The 24,437-nt window shown below is 45.0% G+C and overlaps 1 protein-coding gene across 1 annotated transcript in view; it reads right to left on the bottom strand.

Moving 5' to 3' along the window:
* Positions 1-23,732, bottom strand: part of CSMD1 (CUB and Sushi multiple domains 1) — a 2,085,346-nt gene extending 2,061,614 nt beyond the window's left edge. The window contains 1 exon segment of the mRNA XM_018042044.1: positions 23,646-23,732. Within this exon segment, the coding sequence (XP_017897533.1) occupies positions 23,646-23,724 (79 nt within the window). The 5' untranslated portion in view covers positions 23,725-23,732.

Raw genomic sequence — 24,437 nt, 5'->3', positions numbered from 1 at the left:
GGCATCTGCATGTTCTGAAGATACTTCATGAACTTTGTGGTTTCAAGGAAGGGAGCATCAGGTTGCGCTCAGTAAGAAGTGACAGATTTGGGCTTCAGTCTTCACTTGCTCTTCACTTTCTATAATTTTCCCACCTGAACAGTATTTCTTTCACACACCAAATTAAAACTGAAAAAAAAGAAATCTAAGGTCTCTTCCAATTCTTATAATCTGTAGCTTTTGAGCACAAAAACCAAGTGACATAAAGATGGCATCTTTGAAACATGAGGTTTAATGTTATCTAATATCTATATTAAAAGTTGATAATGTGCTTAAAACCAATTTTTATGTAAAAACTCTTAAACTGATTTCAGTATGAATTTCCTCCACATCTATTCCTGAAATATAAATTAACTCTGATACTACATAACAGTCACTATGATAAAATAGATACCATTTCGTAAAGGGATATTTAGAAGACATTCTTCTAACATTATAATAATTCAAATTTCTTTAATTCTAGTCTTTTTTTTTGGAGGGGTGAAAGCTGGAACACAGGTGCTATTTGTTATAATCACTATGAAAATAAAGAAGGAAAATGAGGAAGCGTTATTTTTATCTGACCTAATTTCTAGAGTTTTAAGTCACAAATGTGTTTAACAGTAGGCTATGTTTATTGCACATTCAAACTATAATTTCTAATTGCAAAGGCATGCACAAATATGTATAGTTTTTTTTTCTTATTTCTTTGCACATAAACAGCAGAAAGGTATTTTTGAGATAAATTATTTTCCATTCTCACCTTCCTTGTACAAATGTTATCAACTTTTGCAAGTTACATGTCTTTGAAAATGAATAAAACACCCATTATTATATCTGAAAAACACAGAATTCAAAGATAAATTGATTTGACCAAATAATTTCTAAGAGGGGAAAAAGCCTTTCAATCTCTGTTATCTCAGGTACACTATTTAATAGTACTTGATTATTTATAAGATATTTTCCATAAAAGCTATTCACTGGGAACAGACATCATACATTTTAGGTGTAATAAATAGTTATTATGGATTGGTATTTATCTCAAAAGCAACAGCCAAAAACTGAAGTCTCAAGGGACTTAAAGGGGGTGGGGGGAATGTATGGGAGAAAAAAACAAAACTGAGGAGAGGAAGACAAGAACTATAAAAATCGGTTTCCCTATATTTTCGGATCTGTCTGGTGAAAAAAGGAGTACTATTATTACATGCTGCTCCAGTAGGCAGAAATAAGACCACACATGGAGAAGTTATAGGAATGGAGACTTGGGTTCAGTATATAGAGAAACAAATTTTTCCTACTATGGGAGTCATACAGCTCTGGAATAGGATGTTAAAATGATATTCAAAGAGAAATCGTTGTCTTTTTTCCAAGGATCTCAAAGAAAGAAATTCTGTGTTAGGTAGGGAATTTATCCTTGAGACTGCATAAGTACAACCACATTTTCTGGCGATGATAAGTTGAAAGATACAAGGATAGACTGCCCAGGGAAAGGAATATAGTCAATATTTATAAGAACTTTAAATGGGCTATAAAGTATCATTATGCTGTACACCTGAAACTAATATAATATTTAAACCAACTATACCCAATAAAAAAAATTAAGATTTACAAAGTCTAAATTATAGGCACCAGGAATTCAGGGGTTTTATGTTGTCTTCTTAATCACTTTCCCTCCTGAATTTTTCTTCCTAACGTCTGAAACAAAGTGAACTCACATGAGTGTCTGCATTGGATGAGTGAAAGTACTGACACCTATTTTGGGAGAATAGTTTTATAAATATTGTGTGTTTCAGCTGTCATTTTCTACGAATTGAAAATAATTTGCTATGTTAATTTGGTACACAGTAGTATATATAAAACAGACAATAAGGACCTTTGTGCAGCATTTTCTAATAATTTTTAAGGAAAAAGAATCTGCTAAAGAATAGATATATGTGTATAATGGAATCACACTGCTACATACATGAAACTAACACAATATCGTAAACTAATACTATATCAATCCTTATTTATTTTAATTGGAGGTTAATTACTTTACAATATTGTATTGGTTTTGCCATACATCAACATGAATCCGCCACAGGTATACACGTGTTCCCCATCCTGAACCCCCCTCCCTCCAAAAGCATTAGACTTTCTGTGGAATTTGATTCTATTATTTCATAAGTTTCATCCTTTTAAGGATATCACAGAGTAGGAAGAACAGCACATAAAATCTAAATGATTCAAAATTCTTGGGCAATCAATAGAAACTCAGACCGTATTATGTTCATTAAATGTAATAGTATATTGAGAGGCATGGATCCTTTTTTGAAGATCCAATATGTTGTGGCATAATTTTGTAGTGTCTTTTTTTTTTTTTTTTTTAGTAACCTGATCACATTATTGAGGAAAATCATCTTTTTTGGAATGTACAATGCTTTAGAGCAAGGATTTCATTTCATTTACCTGGGCTCCATGGCAACTAGCACAGGACTTGTCTTGTAGGGGGTGTTCAATAAAGTTAATTGAATAAATATTTGCATCAATGTCAATAATATAAGTGAATGTTACTTGCACTGAAAATAAGATCTGCTTGTACTGAAGCACTGCCTTTCCCAGTGTGGTCTCCAGAACTCCTTTAGCACTTAAATGATATATGTAACTTTACAAACCAACTTACAAACATAGAAACATTGTTGACTTCCACTAAACGCTGCAGAGTTTATTGCTGCCCAGTGTAGTGAGAAAACAGTCTCTGTGATCAAACATAAGACTGAAACTTGCGACATGCTGTCTTTTTGAGAATATCTGTCCTGGCAGATGCAAGGCGATACCTCATTGTAGTTTTGATTTCTGATGAGTAGCGATGCTGAACATCTTTTCTGTGCCTACTGCCCATCTCTACATTTTCTTTGGAAAAATGCATATATATGTCCTCTGCTCATTTTTCAATCCGGGTCATTTGTGTGTTTTTTTTAAAATATTGAGTTTTATGAGCTGTTTATATATTTTAAATAGTAATCACTTATCTAGCATACCATTTGCAAATATTTTCTCCCATTTGGTAGATTATCTTTTTATTTTGCAGATAGTTCCCTATACTGTGCACAGGCTTTTAAATTTAATTATGTCCCATTTGTTTATTTGTGCTTCTGTTTCTTTTTCCTTAGAGGAATTAATGCAAGCACTATGGAAACCTGTATGAGGGTCCCTCAAGAGAACTAAAAATAGAGTCCCATTTCATAAAATCCAGCAGTTCCACTCCTGCATGTATAGGAACAAATCCGAACCACTAATGTTAAAAAGATATATGGATCCCAATGTTCACTTGTAAATAATGCAGCATTACTTACAAGAGCCAAGATATGGAAGCAATACATATGTCCATCAACCAATGAATCAACAAAGACTGTTTGGTACATACATACAATGGAATATTACTCAGCTGTAAAAAGAATGAAATTTTGCCATTTGCAACAATGTGGATGGACCTAGAGGATATTATGGTTAGTGAAATAAGTTAGACAAAGACAAATACTGTGTACTTTCGCTTCCATGTGGAATCTACAAAATGAGTGAATGTGACAAGATAGAAACAGGCTCACAGGTACAGAGAGCAGAGCAGCAGTGCCAGAGGGCGTGGGCAGCGTGGAGAGGGGGCAGGGGGAGAGCACGGGGGCACAGACGACCAAGCGTCGAGTCAACACGCTCCGGGGTATGCTGTACACGGACTGTGGCCAGTATTTTATAATAACTTTAAATGGACCATCATCTATAAAAATATTGAACCTACGCTGTACACCTAAAACTAATATAGCATTGTAAATCAACTATGCTTCAATAAGAAAAAACCTTAAGGTTGACAAAGTCGAATTTTGTATCTCCACAGGTCTTCAAATTCTATTAAGTCCACCCTACCCAAGAATAACATCCCTTCTGTACCTGCCCCATAATTGCTCCTTCCATAAAAGAAATCCAACACAATCAACCCAGCTGAAAACCCTTTCCTCCAAAGTCTGCCTGCTTCCAAAAATAACAGAGAAAGCAGATTTTCAAAAGGAAAGTGATTTAAAATAAAGTAATATGCTGCCAGGAGAAATTCCAGATTGTCCTGTCTGGACAGGGTTTTATTTCCCAGAGCGGAGCCTCAGTGATCAGCAATTAACATGTGGCTGAGTACAAAAAGGGGGTCCCTTGATTATTGCCAATCTGCATATCTGGATTCTGGACACATTTAAAATGTCTGACAAAACTTCAGCAGAATCTTACAAATACAGGGTCTTCATGATTAGGTGCTGAAGGAGAATGATCACCACATGAAAATGATTTCAAGAAAAATCACTAGAAAGGCAATCTGCTATGTATGATTCTTCAGGAAAACACCCTAGTCAATATTTTAGAGTTTCGTAGTATCACAAATGGCAACATAGATTTTCTTTCACTCTTTATATGGTAGCAGGATGGCGCTGTTGGAAGGGAAGGAGAAATAATGATTAGACTGAGACCTACAATTAGGACAAAGATTGGAGGTGAAACGTCTGCGGTCTTTCTCGTGTGACTGGGAGCAGCCTCAGATACTTTGTCACAAAATAGGAGGTAATCAAGGACAGTACTGAGCTGTCTTCAGGAGATACTGTAAGCTATTAAGTATTATAAGAAGTTTGCAACTACAGAAGCACCCACATAAATAATAGCTGATCATTAATGCTGATACACGGGTTAGAAAAAGAGAAAGTTATTAGGCAGTATTAATAGATTTCACTCCGAAAATTACAAAGGGCAAACACTTTGGGAAAATGTATGTGTTTTCCTTCAGCTCTACTGGAAGGCATTCACATTTGGCGATAAATCTGGGAAAGGAAGCTTCTACCCCAAAGCTGCAATAAACAGTTTCTTCCCAGAATGGTGAGATCCACGTGATAAAGATAAGCAGTGGGCCTGGTGCTCCCAGTGCATTAAAATGATACCAAGGATCTGGTGCTTTTAATACACCAAGGTGACTCCTATTTTTCAAAGGGGTTCTGAAAATACCAGGAGAAATAGGCTCAGAGAGTAATTAATTTCATCTTATACTAATTAAAGGAAATATCTGCTCTATGTCATTTGAGGAAACCACAGATGACCCAGGTCAGTGCATTAGACATAAGAAAGGAAAAGTGAAAATTAAACACACACACATACACACACCATGAATTCCTTCTACCTCCTGGCAGCAAGTGGTCTTACTGAATGTAGTAGGCCCTGCTCTTGCCCTCTAATTATGTATTGATTAGCTGATTATTACTATACTTGGAATAGAAGTCAAGTATGTCAGGGAAGAAAGGAAAAGGACCAGCCTACGTGTTTTTTGGATGAAGAAACTGAAGCCCAGGAGGTCCCCAAGCTAGAATGTAAGAGGTTGTGGACCAGAGACCCCATCCTGCAGGCACCAGGTACAGACACAGCCTCTGGAGAAAACAGGCATTGGTCTGAAGGGATCACTTGTCATCTGCCCACCATGAGCTCCTCAGGGCCCCACTGAAGTCCTGTGTGCACAGACCACACCCGAGTGTTGGGAGAGCAAAGGCCACAACAACTGGGATAGTTACCACTGCGTACACACTATTGCCAGTAACAATAAGGGAAGAAAGAGGATGGACACGGCTACTACAGCCCAGAAGGGTGTGGGATAAGCTGATCAGGAAGGATCAATACTGTTTCCTAGGTTGCTACCTCCAAATGAACCAGTTTTATTTACTATGAGAAAATCTGATTGAAAAAAAGAAGCCTTGTACAGTGGACAGGTAGCCCTTTCTGGATTGGAATGGAGCTTCTGTTCATCTGCAGGTAATGGTATTCTAGAAATAGAGGTCAATAATTGGGTTATAATTATGCGGCTATTGCAAATCATGTTTTTTCTCTAGCAATCTATGTATGCGTATATGGGGTAACAACTTCAAAAGTCAGTTAGTTTTTGTCTTACTGATACTTTCAAGTGTCTTAAAATAAGTATTCTTCTACTCACCTACTGCACTAAATTACTGAAGGCATCTTAACAAAATGAAAACAGCAATTTTTCTTGAATGTCATTTTATCAAAAATATATAGACTGATTTTATGATGCCCCTCTAGTATGGCATATTGTTTTTAGCTTTGCCTATATGAAGTTCAATATGTATGAATTTCTTTGAACTGATATTTTTACCTTGTCCAAAAGTATCCAATAATCTAAAAATAGCTTTACACAGAATACTGTATTCATTATCTTATGATAAGCCATAATGGAAAGGAATACTTTAAAAATTATATATATATATACACACAAATATATAAAACTGAATCAGTTTGCCTTGCAAATTTCACAGCAGAAATTAACACAACATTGTACATCAACTGTACTTCAAACAAAAATAGCTTTAAAATGAATGCATCATGTGTTGACATTGATTTATGACTGGCTGCCTCCATCCTACACAAGCTAAGGTGGTATTTTGCCTCAGAACTATCTGTTGACTAACCCCACCTCCATGCCCAGCCCAGCACAGACTTGTTGGAAATGTGTCATTTTAGAAACAAACTGGATGTGGTAGGTATATTACACATCTACTCCTTCCATGGGCCTCCTTCTTTATCAAATATTTATTAAAGTAAGTGCCACTTTAGTGCAACAGTGTTAAAGAAATGCCGAGATGCATCACTCATCAGCGATCAGCAAAGAAAACCCAGAGGGGAGTCAAGTGTTTTCTGAAGCGGTGACATCGGGGCTCCTACTGCTGTCTTTGCTTCAGGTATCAAAACCTGTCAGATGTGTCCCGAATGCACCAGAACTGGGCATGCTGAGCGCCTGCGAAGTGCTCCTTTCCCACCAACACTCACGTTGGTGCTCTTCTCTAGATGGACTATGGGTTCATCACCGCTGGTTCGTAATCTTTCTATATAATGTTGATCATTAGTTGTATACTTTTGTTAACTGCTTCTGTCTCTAAAAAAGCTAATTGATGACACAGCTCCTTCGTGCGTGTGCGCTCACTCGCTTCAGTCGTGTCTGACTTGTTGGGATCTTACAGACTGGAGCCCACCAGGGACTTTCCAGGCCAGAATACTGGAGCAGGTTGCCATGCCCTGCTGTCCAGGGGATCTTCCTGACCCAGGAATCGAACCCACATCTCCTGCCTTGCTGGCGGATTCTTTACCCATGGAGCCATGTGGGAAGCTCTTTCAGGAATAGCCAAATGGAATATGAGTTACTCTGTAAAAGTCAAATGGGTACTTAGACTTCCACTCTGAAACAAGGCAAGAAGCTTCACCACAGCATCACACTCACTTAGCAGCTATTCCTGTGGCCGAGCCCAGAGGATGTCAAGTAAGAGGAGACCGGTGTGTGTGAGCAGAGAACACATAACCTTGGTCTCCTACACACTGGGGAACAATGACTTCCCTTTTCTGGCCCATTAAAGTGGCATGAATGCTGAAATTCCCAGAGCTCCACAGAAGACCCCCCCAGACAGCAAGAACCTCACTTAAGACCATGTCCAGTGGATCTCACTGAGCTCACTCTGCTGACAGACATCCTCAAAAAACTACCGTCCCGTGTGAAGGCCAGACCTACGTCTGGGGTCACGCTTAATGCGGGTCTGACTGTAAACTACGTGACAAAACCACAGATTCTCTCGCTGCCGGGTCAGCTTTCACTGGAGAAGATGCAGCAGGCATGGACGCAGGGGCCCTGAGGCAGGAGCCTGGCTGCAGGAGTAGGGCTGGCCTGCGGGCCGAGCTGAGCACCACCCAGGAGCTAATCCGCCAGCTGTTCCCACGCTCACCGACTCCCCAGCTCCAAGGTCCCCCTCCTCTTCTGCAGGCCCTGCTAAGTGGCTGAGTTGGCAGTGCTGACTGCATGTGGCTGCCCTGGAGAGAGAGAGACTTCCCCTTGGAAGACCGAGTAGGCTCACCCGACTTCGAAGGGTTTGTGTTTGGCTGATGGCCACGAGGGTCCTGGGCAGCCAGCTCTGAAATTCTGATCACGTGACCCTGGACAGACCGCCATGCAGGACGTGTCTGTGTCGCACTGACTGGGGTTTGCACACGTGCGGCTTCACAAGAGAAGTGCTCAGATGTCGGGGTCTGGGGAAGTCACCCTGGCTTACAGATGAGCTACTTTGAATTTCACGCTAACTAGGACAGTCTGTTTGTGGCCCATCAGCTATACATTGTACACCTGCTTTAATTATTAAAGAAATGGTCACACTGACCAAAAGCAAAGAATGTCGAAGTTAAAAATAAAGATTAAATGCCTCCCTTTCTGGGACACCAATGCTGAGACTCCTTTGATGATAAGACTCTCTTCCAGGCACCAAGGCCACACTGACTTGCTGTGTTCATTCTTGTCTTTTTTGTGTGTGAAATCTTGAAGGAATGTATCCTCAACTAGTTTCATGGTCTTTGTTCTGACGAGACATGAAATTGTGCTGAACACCCTGCTTCTCCAGGGCAGTTTCTCAGAGTCCTCTGGGAAGTTGACTTCTAAGCTATAGTTCTCAGTTTGACTCCAATAAAACTCTTTTCTATTCTTGCTTCCCTGATGGCTCAGACAGTAAAGAATCTGCCTGCAATGCAGGAGACCTGGGTTCAAACCCTGGCTTGAGAAGATCCCTGGAGGAGGGCATGGCAACCCACTCCAGTATTCTGGCCTGGAGAATCCCATGGACAGAGGAGCCTGGCGGGCTACATATAGTCCATGAGGTCGCAAAATGTTGGACACAACTGAGGGACTTCTACTTTCACTCTTATTATTGATTGCTTATTGATTATTTTTGTTGACAGACTCTGCCTTTGAACATCCAACACCAGTATTCAGACCTAGAGCTGGAATAGGAGGTCTGAGCAGCCTTTCAATCTGATGGTCAACTGTACTTGAGTGATGAGACTCTAAACTAGGAAGTCTGGACCACAGGGAAAGGGCCAGGGCAGCCTGACCATCCTGGCACTACTGATGGCCTGGCTCCATCTCTAAAGAGGGGTTTCAAGTCTAAGTCAGTGAATACGGCCCTAACCCTCTTACAGACTCTAATCACCCAGAGTGTCCAATTTCACTGACAGCTTTTCATGTTCAAAAAGGCAAGGTTCATGACACCGCCTGGCAAAGACCTCTTCTGCCTGGCTCTGCACAAGCCTCACTTGGCAAGGCAGACCATTTCAAATGTTCTCTGTAAAAAGAGCCTCAGATACTTTACTTGGGGGGAGAAAAAAGCTAAGCAGTTAGAAAAATGCATAAACTCTTTCAGAACACAAAAGAATGGCATGGTGTAAAGAAGCCTCATAGCCCATGACCCTTCAGACAACCCTGCTTGGGAAAGTTTTCTACTCTTCTCTTTCACTGTGTCTCTAACAGTCACTATATGCTCAAGGCTTCCTGATCGTAAATGACCATAAAACAAATCTCATCAGAGTGACTGTACTGAGCATTTAATGCTATTTAACACAAATGTACAGAGAAGGCGATGGCACCCCGCTCCAGTACTCTCGCCTGGAAAATCCCATGGACAGAGGAGCCTGGTGGGCTGCAGTCCATGGGGTCGGTGAGAGTCAGACACGACTGAGCGACTTCACTTTCACTTTTCACTTTTGTGCATTGGAGAAGGAAATGGCAACCCACTCCAGTGTTCTTGCCTGGAGAATCTCAGGGACAGGGGAGCCCGGTGGGCTGTCGTCTATGGGGTCGCACAGAGTGGGACATGACTGAAGCGACTTAGCAGCAGCAGCAGCAGCAGCGCAAATGTAATGCATGAGGCCAAACCACGACACGGATCCAGTTATCACTTGGCCTCACTTAGAAACTTATATATTTTTTTCTTAAATCTGTCAATGAAGTAGGGAATGTAAAACTACTTTGAACATCCCAAAGAACTAAAGAAATTAGTATCAGGATGATTCTTATAAAAAACAAGACACTCATTTGCATCCAAATACAATTATTAAATTATTAATCTCCACTTACAAATAATTTCTCTCCAGAAAAACCAGTCTTTCCCCAATGTTACTTCTGTGGCCATAACTAGAATTAACAGTCTAATATTTTAGTTGTTACAATAAAACCGTTGTAACATTTACTTAACATAAGTAACTGCCAGGTACCTTTCTAAGCCTTTTTACCTGTGCTCATTTATGAAGTTCATAGAATATTGAGTCCAGTTAATATTCTTTTGTACTTCCCTGATAGCTCAGTTGGTAAAGAATCTGCCTGCAATGCAGGAGACCCTAGTTTGATTCCTGGGTCAGGAAGATCCCCTGGAGAAGGGATAGGCTACCCACTCCAGTGTTCTGGCCTGGAGATTTCCACAGACTGTATAGTCCATGGGGTCGCAATCAGTCGGACATGGCTGAATGACTTTCACATCAATATTATTTTGGGAAAATGAGGAAACAGTGTATGATAGAGTTTTATGTCCTTTAAGGCACACAGTACTGGAAGCAGATATGGAAACTGAACTTGACTGTTTTGCAGCCTGGAGGATGCTGTCAGACACATAAAACGCAGCATTTCCATGTATCCTCTCCAAAATGTCGCTGAGGACACAAAAAATTTAGGATAGTATCTCCATTCTCTGAAATTCATGGTCAATCGAAAAAAATAAACTGGTTCTCACTTTTATGGAGTGATTTCATAATTCAAGTGCTTCTGATCACTAAGAAATGCAAAAAGGCAACTGTCTCACTATACTAATTGGAGCAGTCCCAACAAGTAGAACATTTCACAGGGCAGAATTTCAAGTGTTAAGTTCTTCAGAATTAAATACCCTGCAATGACAAAGATGTCCTTCAAGCGGCCATTGATGGAAAATATATTAGCTATTAACACGAAGGAGGCACAAGCTAGGTAACATTGCAGCATTGTTTTTATTGACCTAAAAAATTATCAGCAGTCAAGCATTTAACAAAGTAGCAAAATCTTTTAACATATTTCCATCCTACTAAGGGTTCTACTCCTTGGAAGAAAAGTTATGATCAACCTAGATAGCATATTCAAAAGCAGAGACATTACTTTGCCAACTAAGGTCCGTCTAGTCAAGGCTATGGTTTTTTCTGTGGTCATGTATGGATGTGAGAGTTGGACTGTGAAGAAGGCTGAGCGCCGAAGAATTGATGCTTTTGAACTGTGGTGTTGGAGAGGACTCTTGAGAGTCCCTTGGACTGCAAGGAGATCCAACCAGTCCATTCTGAAGGAGATCAGCCCTGGGATTTCTTTGGAAGGAATGATGCTAAAGCTGAAACTCCAGTACTTTGGCCACCTCATGCGAAGAGTTGACTCATTGGAAAAGACTCTGATGTTGGGAAGGATTGGGGGCAGGAAGAGAAGGGGACGACAGAGGATGAGATGGCTGGATGGCATCACTGACTCGATGAACGTGAGTCTGAGTGAACTCCGGGAGATGGTGATGGACAGGGAGGCCTGGCGTGCTGCGATTCATGGGGTCGCAAAGAGTCGGACGCGACTGAGCCACTGAACTGAACTGAAGGGCTCTACAGCGCCCCCAGTGGTTCTGAACCATCTCACAAGTGTGAAACTTGAATGTGCTGCTCTAGCTGCCAGGATGATAGCAGGTGTTTAATTTAAGCCTAGAATATTCCTCGGAGAAGGCAATGGCACCCCACTCCAGTACTCTTGCCTGGAAAATCCCAGGGCCAGGGGAGCCTGGTAGGCTGCAGTCCATGGGGTCGCTAAAGGTCGGACACGACTGAGCGACTTCCCTTTCACTTTTCACTTTCATGCATTGGAGAAGGAAATGGCAACCCACCCCAGTGTTCTTGCCTGGAGCATCCTGGGGATGGGGAGCCTGGTGGGCTACTGTCTATGGGGTCGCACAGAGTCAGACACGACTGAAGCGACTGAGCAGCAGCAGAATATTCCTAGGCACCCTGTCTTCCCAGATGATCATGTCAGGAGATTACACTCAGTGCTGTCACTGTTCTCACCAGGCAACAGGGAGGTAAGTGGGTGCAGATGGCCAGTTAGACCTCCTCTGGGCTGAGATGGAAAGTAAGGTCAGCAAGAGGCACGTGGGCTCCTATTGGAAGAACATGTGCCTAGGCTGAGTTCTGACTGAGTTTTTGCTGTGAATTTTGCAAGATACAAGTCCTCTGGACACAAGGAAAAGTGAGTGGATTTATGAACCTGAAGGTCACTTCAAGTTCAAAAATCATATAATCTATCTCTGCTCATCAGCGTGATCTGATAAACGCTACTTGTTTTTTTCCCAGGTATTTTTTTTTTAATTCACGAACTCTTATTTTATTTAGAGAAGTTTGACACAGTTACCAAAAAAAGTCAAAGGACACTTAAATGTCAATGCTAAAATGTGTGCACCTTTTCAAATATTTTTACATGTGTATAGAAGCAACTTGACCTTTCCTTTACATGAAAATGGGGATAGTATGCGTATTATTTTGAATTTGCAACTGATACTTTTATCATGGACCCACTTTCATAAAGGCAACAGTGTGCTATACAGCAATTTATTTAGGTATTTTAAGATGATGGACATTTAAGTTCTAATTTTTCACTATGAGAAGGCTAAAATGAATATGCATCTATTGCTTTAGGATGTATCACATTTCTGGGGTGAAATATCTGATAATTTAGAATTGTGACTGGTAGAGCCAAGGTGTCTCCTCCCTGAATTTTTCTAGATATTCAACCAAAATGTAAGGAAATGATTTCTCTCTGCATTTGCTAACATGTGGCGTATCAGTTAAAGTGTTACAAATGCACTGGGGAAGAGAATTGATCAATAGTAAGTGTAGAGATCTTCTTCCTACATTTATTATTTATGCTTGTTCTTTCTGTAAAATATTTGTATTTGTTGCTCATTTTTAATCAAGTCTTGGGCCACTTCCTTATTGACTGCATGTTGCTCTTTCTATGCTGGCATATTTCTAGACACCATGGTGGGGAGACTCTCAGGGTGTCTCCACAATCCCTGCCTTCTGGTGTTTATGTTGTACAGTTCTCGGCCCCTTGAGGTGGGCAGGACCCGGGTCTCATTTCTAACCCGTGGAATCATGTAACAGTGATGTGCTGCATATGTGTGTGTGCCCATGATCACCCAATAATGTATAACACCATGGCACCCTACTTGCTGGGATCTCTCTCTCCTTGCCTGGCTTTGAGCCATGCTGGGAAGCCCCAGGTGAGAAGGAGCCATGGATGGCCGCTCAAGGAACTGAAAATATAGTCTGGCCAATGGCTAGTGGTAAAATCAAGCTCTCAGTCCTACAATCCCAAGTAACAGAATTCTGCCAGCCGCCTGAGTTGTCTCAGGACTGGGTCCTTCCCCAGCTGAACTTCACAAGAGACTACAGTACCCGGGCAACGCCTTGATTCAGTCTTGTCAGAATGTGCAAGAGGGCATGTGACCCAGCTAAACTGTGCGCAGACCCCAACCCACAGAAACCGTAACCCTGTGTGCTGTTCAAGCTGCTGAGTTTGTGGTAGTAATGCTAAAGAGCAATGGCTAGCTGATAGTGTTGAGAAGGAAGACGCCCCTCCAGCTGTCCTTCACGACACAGCTCTCCGGCTCTTAACTGCTCCCTGCAGTGTGCAGAACTGCAGGGTGGATAAAGGTGTGGGCCTGAGGACTGCATGACGTGCTCTTGCTACGAACGTCTTCAACTTTGACCTCAGTCTTTCCTAAACTGGGACAAAGAATGAACTCTCACTAAAAGGCATAAAAATGTGGCCCAAATACATTTTTTCTGATTTTAAGGCTTCAATAAATGACACAAGATCTCTCATTTATGAAACTTTTTCCCTTCTCACAGATTTTTGGTTTTACATACAAAAGAAAACCCACCATCACTTCACATTGTCATAACACTTCCCAGTTTTATACCCACTCTTTTTTAAAAGGTTGCTTATTCATGTCAATGTATGGCGAAAACCACTACAATATTGTAAAGTAATTAGCCTCCAATTGGAATAAATAAATTTTTTAAAAAAGGTTGCTTATTGTCTATCGATCATAAAACTGAAAGAAAAACATATTTGCTAGGAGCTATAAATCATACCCAGAGAAGGCAATGGCACCCCACTCCAGTACTCTTGCCTAGAAAATCCCATGGATGGAGGAGCCTGGTGGGCTACAGTCCATGGGGCTGCTAAGAGTCGGACACGACTGAGCGACTTCACTTTCACTTTTCACTTTCATGCATTGGAGAAGGAAATTGCAACCCACTCCAGTGTTCTTGCCTGGAGAATCCCAGGGACGTGGGAGCCTGGTGGGCTGCCGTCTATGGGGTCGCACAGAGTCGGACACGACTGAAGCAACTTAGCAGCATAAATCATACCTGCCAGTTTGGCGTGGCTACAGTTTTGGTGCTTTTGGGTCAGAAGACCTCTTTTCTAAACACCTGGATGCCTTATTGCATCTACATGCTTTGTTGCTGCTAGAGAACAATGGGAAGGTAATTGTGTAATTGCAGTGGTGAAAGAAAGAGACTGATTACTTCCTTTTTGTTCTGTAATCCTCTTATAAAATTCTTTCCAATTAAAAAGCACAGAGAAAATAGCCATGAAGATAAAAATGACAATTGTAGGTTGACATATCTAAACACGCTCTTATATCATTAAATTATTATCACTGAAAGAGGAAAAAATTACAAACACCCCAGATACCTTACTTTGTATACAAAGAGAAACAATTATGAGGAAGAAACATGGATGAATTGAATAAGCTTGGCAAAGTAATAACCTGAGTATAGGATTTCAAAGCTAATTATTCTGACATGTTCTAGCTTAGATATGTGAATAAATAAATCATGCATCAGTTCATTTCAGTCGCTCAGTCATGTCGGACTCTTTGCGACCTCATGGACTGCAGCATGCCAGGCCTCCCTGTCCATCACCTACTCCCGGAGTTTACTCAAACTCACCTGAAAAAAACTGTGACTGATACCTTGCACAGGCCATCTCTCCCCTACAAGTCTTTTCACAGAACAGTTTTGACACATTAGTTTGACTCACACACACGCACAAAACAGAATCAGGTACGGGAGAACAGTGGTTATCCACGGATGAAACTGTGAATGTTTCACGGGAGCAGGAGGATAGTTTGATGGCTGTAAGATTCCCAGCCCAAGTCGGGTAAGGTCTGACCCACTGAGCATGTGAGGAAAAGAAGAGCGAGGCCTGAAAAAGACATGCATCTTCGTATTTCAGGAAACAGTCCCAGAGCAGCAGTGTACACACCTCGTTTGGCTCTCAGGACCCACGGAAGAATTTTGGAGGAGTCCAGGAAGCCTCGGGATGCATGGGTTTATCTTCACCCTGTCCTCGGCACCCTGCTGCCTGTCCTCGGCACCCTGCTGCCTGTCCTCAGGCCAGTCCTCAGGCACCTTTCTCGCTCGTTCTGTCCCTGTTCCCTCTCCTCCATTCCGTGCAAGGCGGTATCAAGAGCCCAGCTCTCACAGGAATGTCCCTCCCACATCTGCATGACCCTCAATATCTCTGACACAGTTTGTGTAATCACTCATCAAAGTCAAGTCGCTTCAGTTTTCATTTTGTTTTGAAGAGCGTAAGCTTCATGAGGGGCATCACTCATTGAAAGTCTTCTTTGTTCAAGAGTGCCAGGTGCTTGTCAACTCCAGTGATACTGAACAGACTGATTCGAGTGGGCGCCTGCCCTAACTCTTCAAGTGAGCGGAAGGATGACCATAATCCTACTGACAGTCTAGACATCCCGAGTCTCTCCTCTGGCCCCAGGACTTCACTGCTAAGTATGGTAACTGACCGGAAACATACATCCACCTGGGCTTCCCAGGGCTGCGAACGGTAAAGAACCTATGCAGGAGATGTAACAGCTGTGGGTTCAACCCCTGGGTCGGGAAGATCCCCTGGAGGAGGACATAGAAACCCACTCCAGCATTCTTGCCTGGAGCATCCCAAGGACAGAGGAGTCTGGCGGGCTCCTGGGAAGGAGCTCACGGGGTTGCAGAGTTAGACATGACTGAAGTGACTAACAGCACACGCACACGTTTCCCTCCCATGATAGCAGCTCCTCCCTGATGCTTAAATATATAAATAGACGTAATTATAATAAACATAATAAATAAACATAATTCTACCTAATACTGAGATGATTTTTCTCACTTGACTTTCCCTTGATACGATCTACACATTTTTTTAAAGTATAAGGATTTACATTCTGAAAATGTCATATTGTTTCCATATAAAACAATGCATGTATATTGAGCAGGCAGTCTGCAGGTGCCCTGCAACCTTATTTCTAGAGCCATAAACAAAGGAAAACTCTAATGGCTGGATTTAAGTTGTTGGCAATAATCATATTTTGTAAAGAAAGGAGAACAAGAATGAGACAGAACAAGAAAGGCAAGATTGATGCTGGGAAAATTTACATTTCCAGTGCAGGAAGGGAAGTATCTGCTCCATTTTGTTAATTTCTTGTAAAAATGTGACCCTTCTTATGTTGTCAGGGTTCCTCCTCTATTATGTATGAAGTGTCAATCACACCCTGCAAGTCTTAACTATCCACAGCTGTATTACACATCAAAGTACATCACTTTCCTAACCACACACAAAAAGTCTGAAACGGGAGACAGAAGCTATTGACAGCCTTTGAACACAGTCTGTGGTTCATTCTTTGAAAGAAAAGTGAATATTCTTAAGCCCAGGAGAACCTATATTCCTCAGAAGGAGCTGTGTTTAACTTTCTATATCTCTGAAGATTATCTATCTGCATAAAAGTCAAAGGTCTCTAATGTTGATTTTCTATTTACTGATAGAAAAAGGAAGTGAAAATTCACTCAGAGTGTTCTGGGGTTTTAAAAACCAGAAGCAGGTCAAGGGTGCAGAATTTTATAGGAACAGGAATAGTGAGAGCCCACCCCATATTCTGCATGATATAAACCCCACGTTGACAATTATTCACTTTTAAAAGATTGATAAAGGCATTTTCTATTAACAACAAGAGGAAACATATGTAAGTTTCTGCGAAGAAAGGCATAGAGATTCACCAGGCATCTGGAAAAGAACTGCTTAGAATTCGCAATTAATTTCAAAGGTTTTTAATTCATTAGAGAACACTTCCTGAATAATTCCAATTTTAATCTAACACTTAGCTCCTTCTTCTACAACACTAACCTTATCAGAGTATACTAAAGAGTAAAGGAAAAAATGTAAAATAATTTATTCTTACAGTATTTTTATATGAAAGACTACAATAATCCCTTGAAGTCATCCCATAATATAAACACTACAGACAAGGAGCTTGAATCTCAGCTTAGTTGTAAAATCATTAAAAAAAAAAAAAAAGATTAAACAGCATAGAATGATGAACTCTGATAATGGAGACACTAAAGATAAAGAAATCTTCTGAAATAATTGCACAGTTTCATTATGTAGCATATTATGTAGTTTCAATATTAAATCATGGTGGGCTAATTAGCCTATGAATACTCTGTGAAGAGGTTATTAGGTTTTGAGGCCTCTAACTGAAAGGAAAGTTGAGATAGATATATAGATAGATAGACGCACAGACAGATCTCTGACACCACTCAGAACTACTTCTGAGAATCACTTGAGGGGAGAAGCCTTGAAACTTGCATTTAAAGACCTCAAGTGATCAGTGTGCACACACACTTTGCAAAAGATGATTCAAAAACTCAACATCAAGACCACAATGCCAACATCTTCAATAACAATGGGAACCTGTTTAGTACCCAAAACATACACTGGAGAGATGCTTGATGTCCTCAAAAGCTGCTCTGCTTCCTTTGAGATCTACATGGCTTAAAGTTATCTGGATAATTCCATTATTATCCATTATGGTGATAAATCCCAGATCATAGATCCATTACCTTGGATTTGCATTTACAATATCAACATGTTATATGAGCTTTCTTGGATCTTACCAAGGTTCAGGGCCTCCAAAAACAAATACAACCCCAAAAATAACTGAATAAAGGTGCTTAGAATCAAGCTAATATTTTATGCCACTTAAGTCTCAGGTTGTAGCAATATCCTAAAAGTGACTCACTGGTGAAAACCTGGGAAGTAATACCAGCTTGATTTTTTCATGCCTCTGTTTCCCTTGATCTCATGGTAGTAACAAGGATAATTTTTAAATCACAAAGCATTATTCATCACTTCTGGCTTTACAGACAATGGGGGCAAAATCATGTTAAGATTATAAGTATTAAGATGGAAACATCTCTTTTATTCTACTTATATTTGGAGAGAATGACAACAGTGAAATATCCCTTTTATAGCTTTCCCAAAGCTAAAACTAGTTCAGGATAAAGCAGGAGGATTTCAACCAATAAATTGCAAAATGCATGAGAAGCATTAAAGATAAAGTAGTTATTTTTAATACTTGTCCATGCCTGTATGTTTTTTTTCATTCATCAAAGAAGTTTTAGCAAGAGACACATGTGGCAAGAGATACACAGAGTGGGTCAAAGTAACGGTGATTCTAACTCAAGTTAATTGTTGAAGTGTTATTCCTAAGTAGAACGCTTCCCACATATGCAGAAAGAGGTTTAGTTCAATGGGCTGGGTGACATCTCCTCTGTTTGGAACAAAGGTGTCCAGGACTAAAGACAAACCTGCAGCCTCCCTACAGTGCTGAGGGCGCTTTCTTTCCCCCAAACTAGGGCATGGTAGAAATGGTTTAAGGAAATTGCAGCTAAATTCAAAAATGTTAAAAAAAAAAAAACGAAAAGAAAAAATGTGTTTCAAAGAGGTTGATGTGGTGGGGGGGAGGGGAGAGTATACACTGTATATTATTTCCATAAAGCTGTCACAATTAGTCAGTTTTAACCAGTTCAGTGAAACAATTTTCTCTTCTTCTTTTTTTTTCTATAATGGGGATTTTAATTCTGGTATTTATCCACTTGAGTACTAGGGTCTAAATTCCACCCTACGTATAGACAGATTAATTTTGTCAAAGAACATTTAAGGTCATCTTAACATCACTGTAGAAGAGACTTATTTCCTTGCACTTAGGCAAATACCTAAATACGATTATCTGATTTTCATACTCATAGGTTGTTACCTAAGCCCAGTGGCTGTGCAAGCTGAAGGCAAGCTCAAGGGGTTGATTTCTTTCAGGACGAAGTTTTTTTCTGTGCCCCAGATGGCAAATCCAAGCCAAATTTCTTGTTTCAAACATTGGCTTTTTCTGGTTTCCAGAGTTGCCTGACCACACAATGGGACTGGTTTGATTCTATCAGTTACCACCACTGGTCCAGAAACCCAGCTTCCTAGTCCAGTGGCACAGGGGCCCAGGCACCGCATGGATGTAAATGCTATAGGCTGCCGAGTACCTATCCTTTTAACTCAGATGTCTTCTTCTGATGTGTCAGCTAAACAAATAAAACTAAAAGACAATATAGCTTTGTCATCCACTCTGCAAGAAGCACTGAAGCAACTTCTTAATTCTGGAGAGAGATGAACCTCACCAGAGACATAAAAGGCCAAAGGGAATGTGCAGTGTAAGTTACATAGATGCAAGTTCTGGAGGCTTCTGTTCACTATGAGCTCAGCAGAAAACTTGCCAGGGGCCCATTCAGAATTCAGTAGAGCACAGAGTATTTAATATGCTATTTACATTTTGACAGCTTAGAAATGTCTGCACCGGATTTGCTGTTTCGTCTGCAATGAGTGCTAACTGGACACCCGAGCCTTTGTTTATCTATTTCTTAAAGGAAGCAGAACCATTTCCTTGACATTTTCAAAGCCCTATCGGTACTTGCTTCAGACAGTCAACTGGAGACTGAGGAAGCATTGCCCCCAGGAGGAGCTGTTTGTGCCTGTAGGAACTTCCACTGCATTCCTGGCACTCTGCCGGTCAAGCAGGACTGGCCAGCTGAAAGCCAGAATCAAAAACAATGACCCCTGGCCTCTGTGTTAGTGCAGATTCTGACACCTGAGGGAATTCTACCATCCGTTACTACCTGCTACTGCTCTTTGGAACTTGTTTAATGAGACCTCACTGTCCTACCAATTCAAGTTTATAAAATGTGTCATTTAGGAAGAAGGCTTCCCTTTGCTTACCTTTTTAAGGACTTAAAATCCCCAGAGAAGAATTATATAGGTCCTCCAGAAGCACTAGAGCTAGGGGCTGAAGAGTTATAAATTGGAAAAGAAAAAAAAAAAATCCCCTTGACAACTCAATAAAAAAAAATGTGATTTGCTAAGCAAATCATGGATGTAGAAATACTAACTTCCCCTTAGATGGCCTGCCTTTTTAGAGTGTGATGGATCAGGGTTTGTCCCTGGAAGTCTCTTCACAGGATTTCCTGTATTCCCCAGGAGACAGTGCATAGAGACACATTGCTGCAGTTGCCTAGCCATGAGGCTCTCAGCCGGCAATGAAAGGTCTTAGCATCTATCCTGGTGATGATAGAGGCAACTCATAGAAGTATGAAGGTCTGGGAAACCTTTGTCTGTCTGTCTGTCTGTCTGTCTGTCTCTCTCTCTCTCTCTTTCCCTCCCTTCCTCTCTCCCTTCCTCTTCTTGTAGAGGTTTTTGTGGAAATTTGGCAAGGATCGATTAAATCTTTGCTGGGAGTGTCCGTGAATTTCAGAATCACAGATTGTGAGAAACATCACCTTTCTCTCCCAGGCTTCCTATGGTGAGACCCATAGAGCTACTACTACATGTACCTCTTTTTAGGACCTTTCTGAATAATGCCTGCAAATAGCTGCATTCTCCTTGCCTCACGAACTGGCACGACACAACTGAGAAGCAAACTTTCTCCAAACAGCCCGTAGATCAGCCCCGATAAAGAGCGCAATGTGCTCACGGAATGAATTGTTCCACCTACTTACTAGATGAAAATGGGAGAGGTTTTCAAGCTTTCTTCCTTTTCCTGGGGTCCCTGCAATTGCGGGGCTATTAAGGAGGTATGCACACATGAGACCCAACCCTCACAATCGCTTTAATAATCCAAAGGAAAAAGAATATCACAGGGGATTCCCGGTCCCTTCAGCCTCCACAATCAACTACAGCCGTTGACCGCGGTACAGAAGGTACAGCGTTCTAAAGAGGCCGCCTCCAGCCTCTCACGACTCGCAAACAGGTCACGAATCCCGCCCCACACATCAGAACTGCCCGCCCGCCTTCGCCGCCGCGGGAGCAGCCCCCTGGGCGCGCGCGGCGCGGCCCCCGCATCCCTGGCGACTCCTCCGGGGAAGCCCTCCTGCGCTCCGGGGCCCGGGAGCCCCCGGCAGAGGTCCGACCTGGGCCCCCCGGGCGCCCTCTCCGAGGGGACTGCGCCCCAGCCCCAGCCACCCGGGCACACAGGGCCGCGCCAGCGCTGGCGTCACAGCCTCCCGCCCGCATCGCGCTCCCACGCGACCGCTGGCGCTTCCACTCGACCCGGCGGCGCAGAGGGGTCGCGGCCCCGGTCCCCGCGGGGGCGACGGGGAGCCGCGCGCACCCACTGCTGCCTCCATCAGGCAGTAGCGCAGTGAGAGCGGCCGCCCGGCCCCTCCACGCGCAATCACACTCGCACCGCGCAGGCCAGGGGCCTGGGACCCTGTATTCCACTTCTTGGCTTCTACGGGCGGGACTTGGGACCCCCAGGACACAAGAGGCGCTGTGCTCCCTGCGGCGGCCCCTCCAGGGCGCCCAGGACTTCGCGCCCCGAGCCGGCTGGACCGGGATCCGCCGGAGCAGCCCGGCCCGCGCCCGAGCCCAGCAGCTCGGCCCACCCGCGCGGGGGCGGCATCCGCCCGGCGCACACGTGTGCGGATTATTAAGCAGCCGGGGCAGGGCGGCCGGCGTCTCGGCGCACCAACCCCTGCTAATTGCGGGGGAAGGGCGCACGGAGCGCGCGGAACCGCGGGGAAGCGAGAGTGCGCTAGGAGGCTGAGCTGCCTGGCGAGGCCCCGCTGCGCTCGGACCGCGGGGGTGAGGGGCGGGAAGTTGTGCAGAGTTGCGTAGCAGGTGTTTCCACTTCGCGCAGGGGCTTAGTGGGCAAAGCCGGGTCCTGCCCGGACCCTGGACCCATGGAAGGTGCACACCTTCCAGGGACAGCCCTGTTTGCCCTCGACTCTTCTTGCTTCGCGCTCGTCCCCAGCCAGCCCAGCGCGCCCGGAGGCCGCAGCTCGCCCGGCTCGGCCCGCCGTCCTCCCTGGAGGCTCCACCTGCCGCTCCCTAGGTGGGTCGGCTGCACGCAGCCGGGCAAGGGGGCAGGTCGGTGTCTTGGGGAAGCTCCCCAATCCCCAACAAGCCTGACTCCAGCAACTAACCGAGCGTTTGCGCTCCCTGGGACCCTGGGGCGCATTCCACGGACACCCTTCTGAAACACCCCGGTGCTTGCGCGGAGGAGCTGGTGCCAGCGGTGGGCTCTCAAGCAGCCCCGGACGCGGGTGGAGGGGAGACACGGCGCGGGGACGCTAATCTGCCGTCTCTCCCCAGGCCGGGCCCATCTGGAGTTCCCTGCGGAACCAGAGACGGTCCTCCTTCGCCTTGTCAATCACCCCTGAATCTGGAACGCTGAAGGAATAGAAAATAGGCGGAAAAGAAGATGGAAGAATCTAGAGGAAAGGGGACTTTTATATGGGGAAAGAGCAAACAGCCGACCAAAAAAAAAAAAAAAAAAAAAACCCACATGATTTGACTTCATCCTTTTCAAAGGAAAAGAAAGAAAAATAGAGACGTTTCCGGGAGTGGGACGATACGTGTTGATTGATGTGGGGGTTATACAAGGAGGCTAAAATGAGGAAATGGGGGCAGATAGTTTGCAATGTGACAATCAACACCCCCCCACCTCTGAATCAAGAGGGACCTTGTTTTCTTTCCCAGAGAATAGACAAGTGCAGGAGCTGGTGCCAGCCACGGGGTTTCAGCCTGTAGGCTAGTTCGGGGAAAACATCCCCTAACTCGCTTCAAGGAGAACACCAAGTTCACGAGCTCCAAGCCAAGGAGTGACCCGGGGACACTCCTTCCCCTGACCAGGGGGTGGCAGGGCGGGAGAGCCCTGTGACCTGGCGACCATCTCTGAGGCTGAACCCGGTCCCGGGCTCCCTGCTCTCTCCACGCACCTCGCCAGCTCCTTCCAACTTGCAGGGAACAAAGTCCGGGGAGAGGCAGGTGGGGGCGGCCTGGCCAAGGAGCTCCCCATCACTCCCCGAGGTCGTGGGTGGGGGGCTGCGCGGCCCAGCGGCATGCAGGTCCGCCCGTGGCACCCAAACCCCGAGAGAGCCAGAACTTGCCGGGCTGCCTGGGCCCGGCCCACTTTCCCAGGCGCTCTGGGGTCCGGGGAGAAAGTCCCGGAACCACCCGGGCCACCAGTACCCGCTGCTCCGGCATCTCGGAGGAGGCATCGCCGCCAGGCACCACGCAGCTTCACCAACTCGGGGTGGCTCCTTTCTCCCCAACAGCCCCCGGCGGGTGCCGAGAAAAAGAGGCATTTCGTTTCAGCCCGAGTGAGGGGGAAGGAGGGCGGAGGTGGGGCGCGGGAGATGAGGGTGGGCAGAGGGCGATGCAAGCTGCCTGCCGGCATCGCGATCGCGGGGCGTCGCGGTGGAGAGCCACCGGCGGAGGCCGGCCCCTCGGCACGCTACCCGCCTCCGAACCGACCCCGGGCTCGCAAGCCGGGCCTCGGAGGGTTCGCACATCGCCCGGGCACCCGGCGAGCCCGCCTTACCTTGGGCTGCAGTGAGGAACCCCGCGCACAGCGCCAGCAGCGCCAGAAGCAGCGACTCGAATTTCCCCCACGCAGTCATGTCTGCAGATATTCCACACGCGCACGACAGCGATGGCCCTTCTCGGACGCGCCCGGCTCCTCCGAGGCACAGCAGGGCTACGGACGGAGCCAGAGAACCACCCGAGGGCGAGGCGAGCTGGGGCGAGATCCCGGTCTCCGGACCGGCCGCGCATCCGACGCTTCCCGCAGGTCTGGGCGCCCGGCTCGCTTCGCTCTCATAGCATCGGGTCCCGAACCCACTGCAGGCAGAGCTGAGCTGCTCCGAGCGCCGACACCGGGCTGCCGGGCCGGGGCCGGGGACGAGCGCCCGCCCAGCCGGGCAGGAAGGCACCGAGGCTGCGAGGCTGCGGGAGGGGGCGAGGCGGAGAGAGGAGCGCGCGCCGCCGGAGAGACCCGGAGCGGAGGCAGCTGGAAAGGCAGCCAGCGAGTGGGAGCCGCGGGAGGGGGGGCAGGAGGCAGGGAGGGGGCGCGGGGGGAGGGAGGAGAGGCAGGCTCGGGAGGGAAGGCGGGGAGCGCGGAAGACAGGCTGCTCGCGGCACAAGGAGCCGCTGCCGCGGCGGCTGGACTCAACCATCCCTTCCCACCGAGAGGGGATGGAGCTGGGACGGCGCCATCCAGGCCCCGGCCCGGCCTCGGGCGCCCGGCTCCCCGCGCCGCCCTGCGCCGCGCTCTCCCGCGCTGCCCCCGCGCGCCGCCGCGCACCGGCTGGGGAAGGAGACTTGTTGGGCGTCG

This window comes from Capra hircus, chromosome 27 (genome assembly GCF_001704415.2).
Source record: "Capra hircus breed San Clemente chromosome 27, ASM170441v1, whole genome shotgun sequence".
In the NCBI taxonomy this organism is placed as follows: Eukaryota; Metazoa; Chordata; class Mammalia; order Artiodactyla; family Bovidae; genus Capra; species Capra hircus.
Note: the sequence above shows the minus strand (reverse complement) of the source record. Positions and strands in the feature narration are given on the sequence as shown.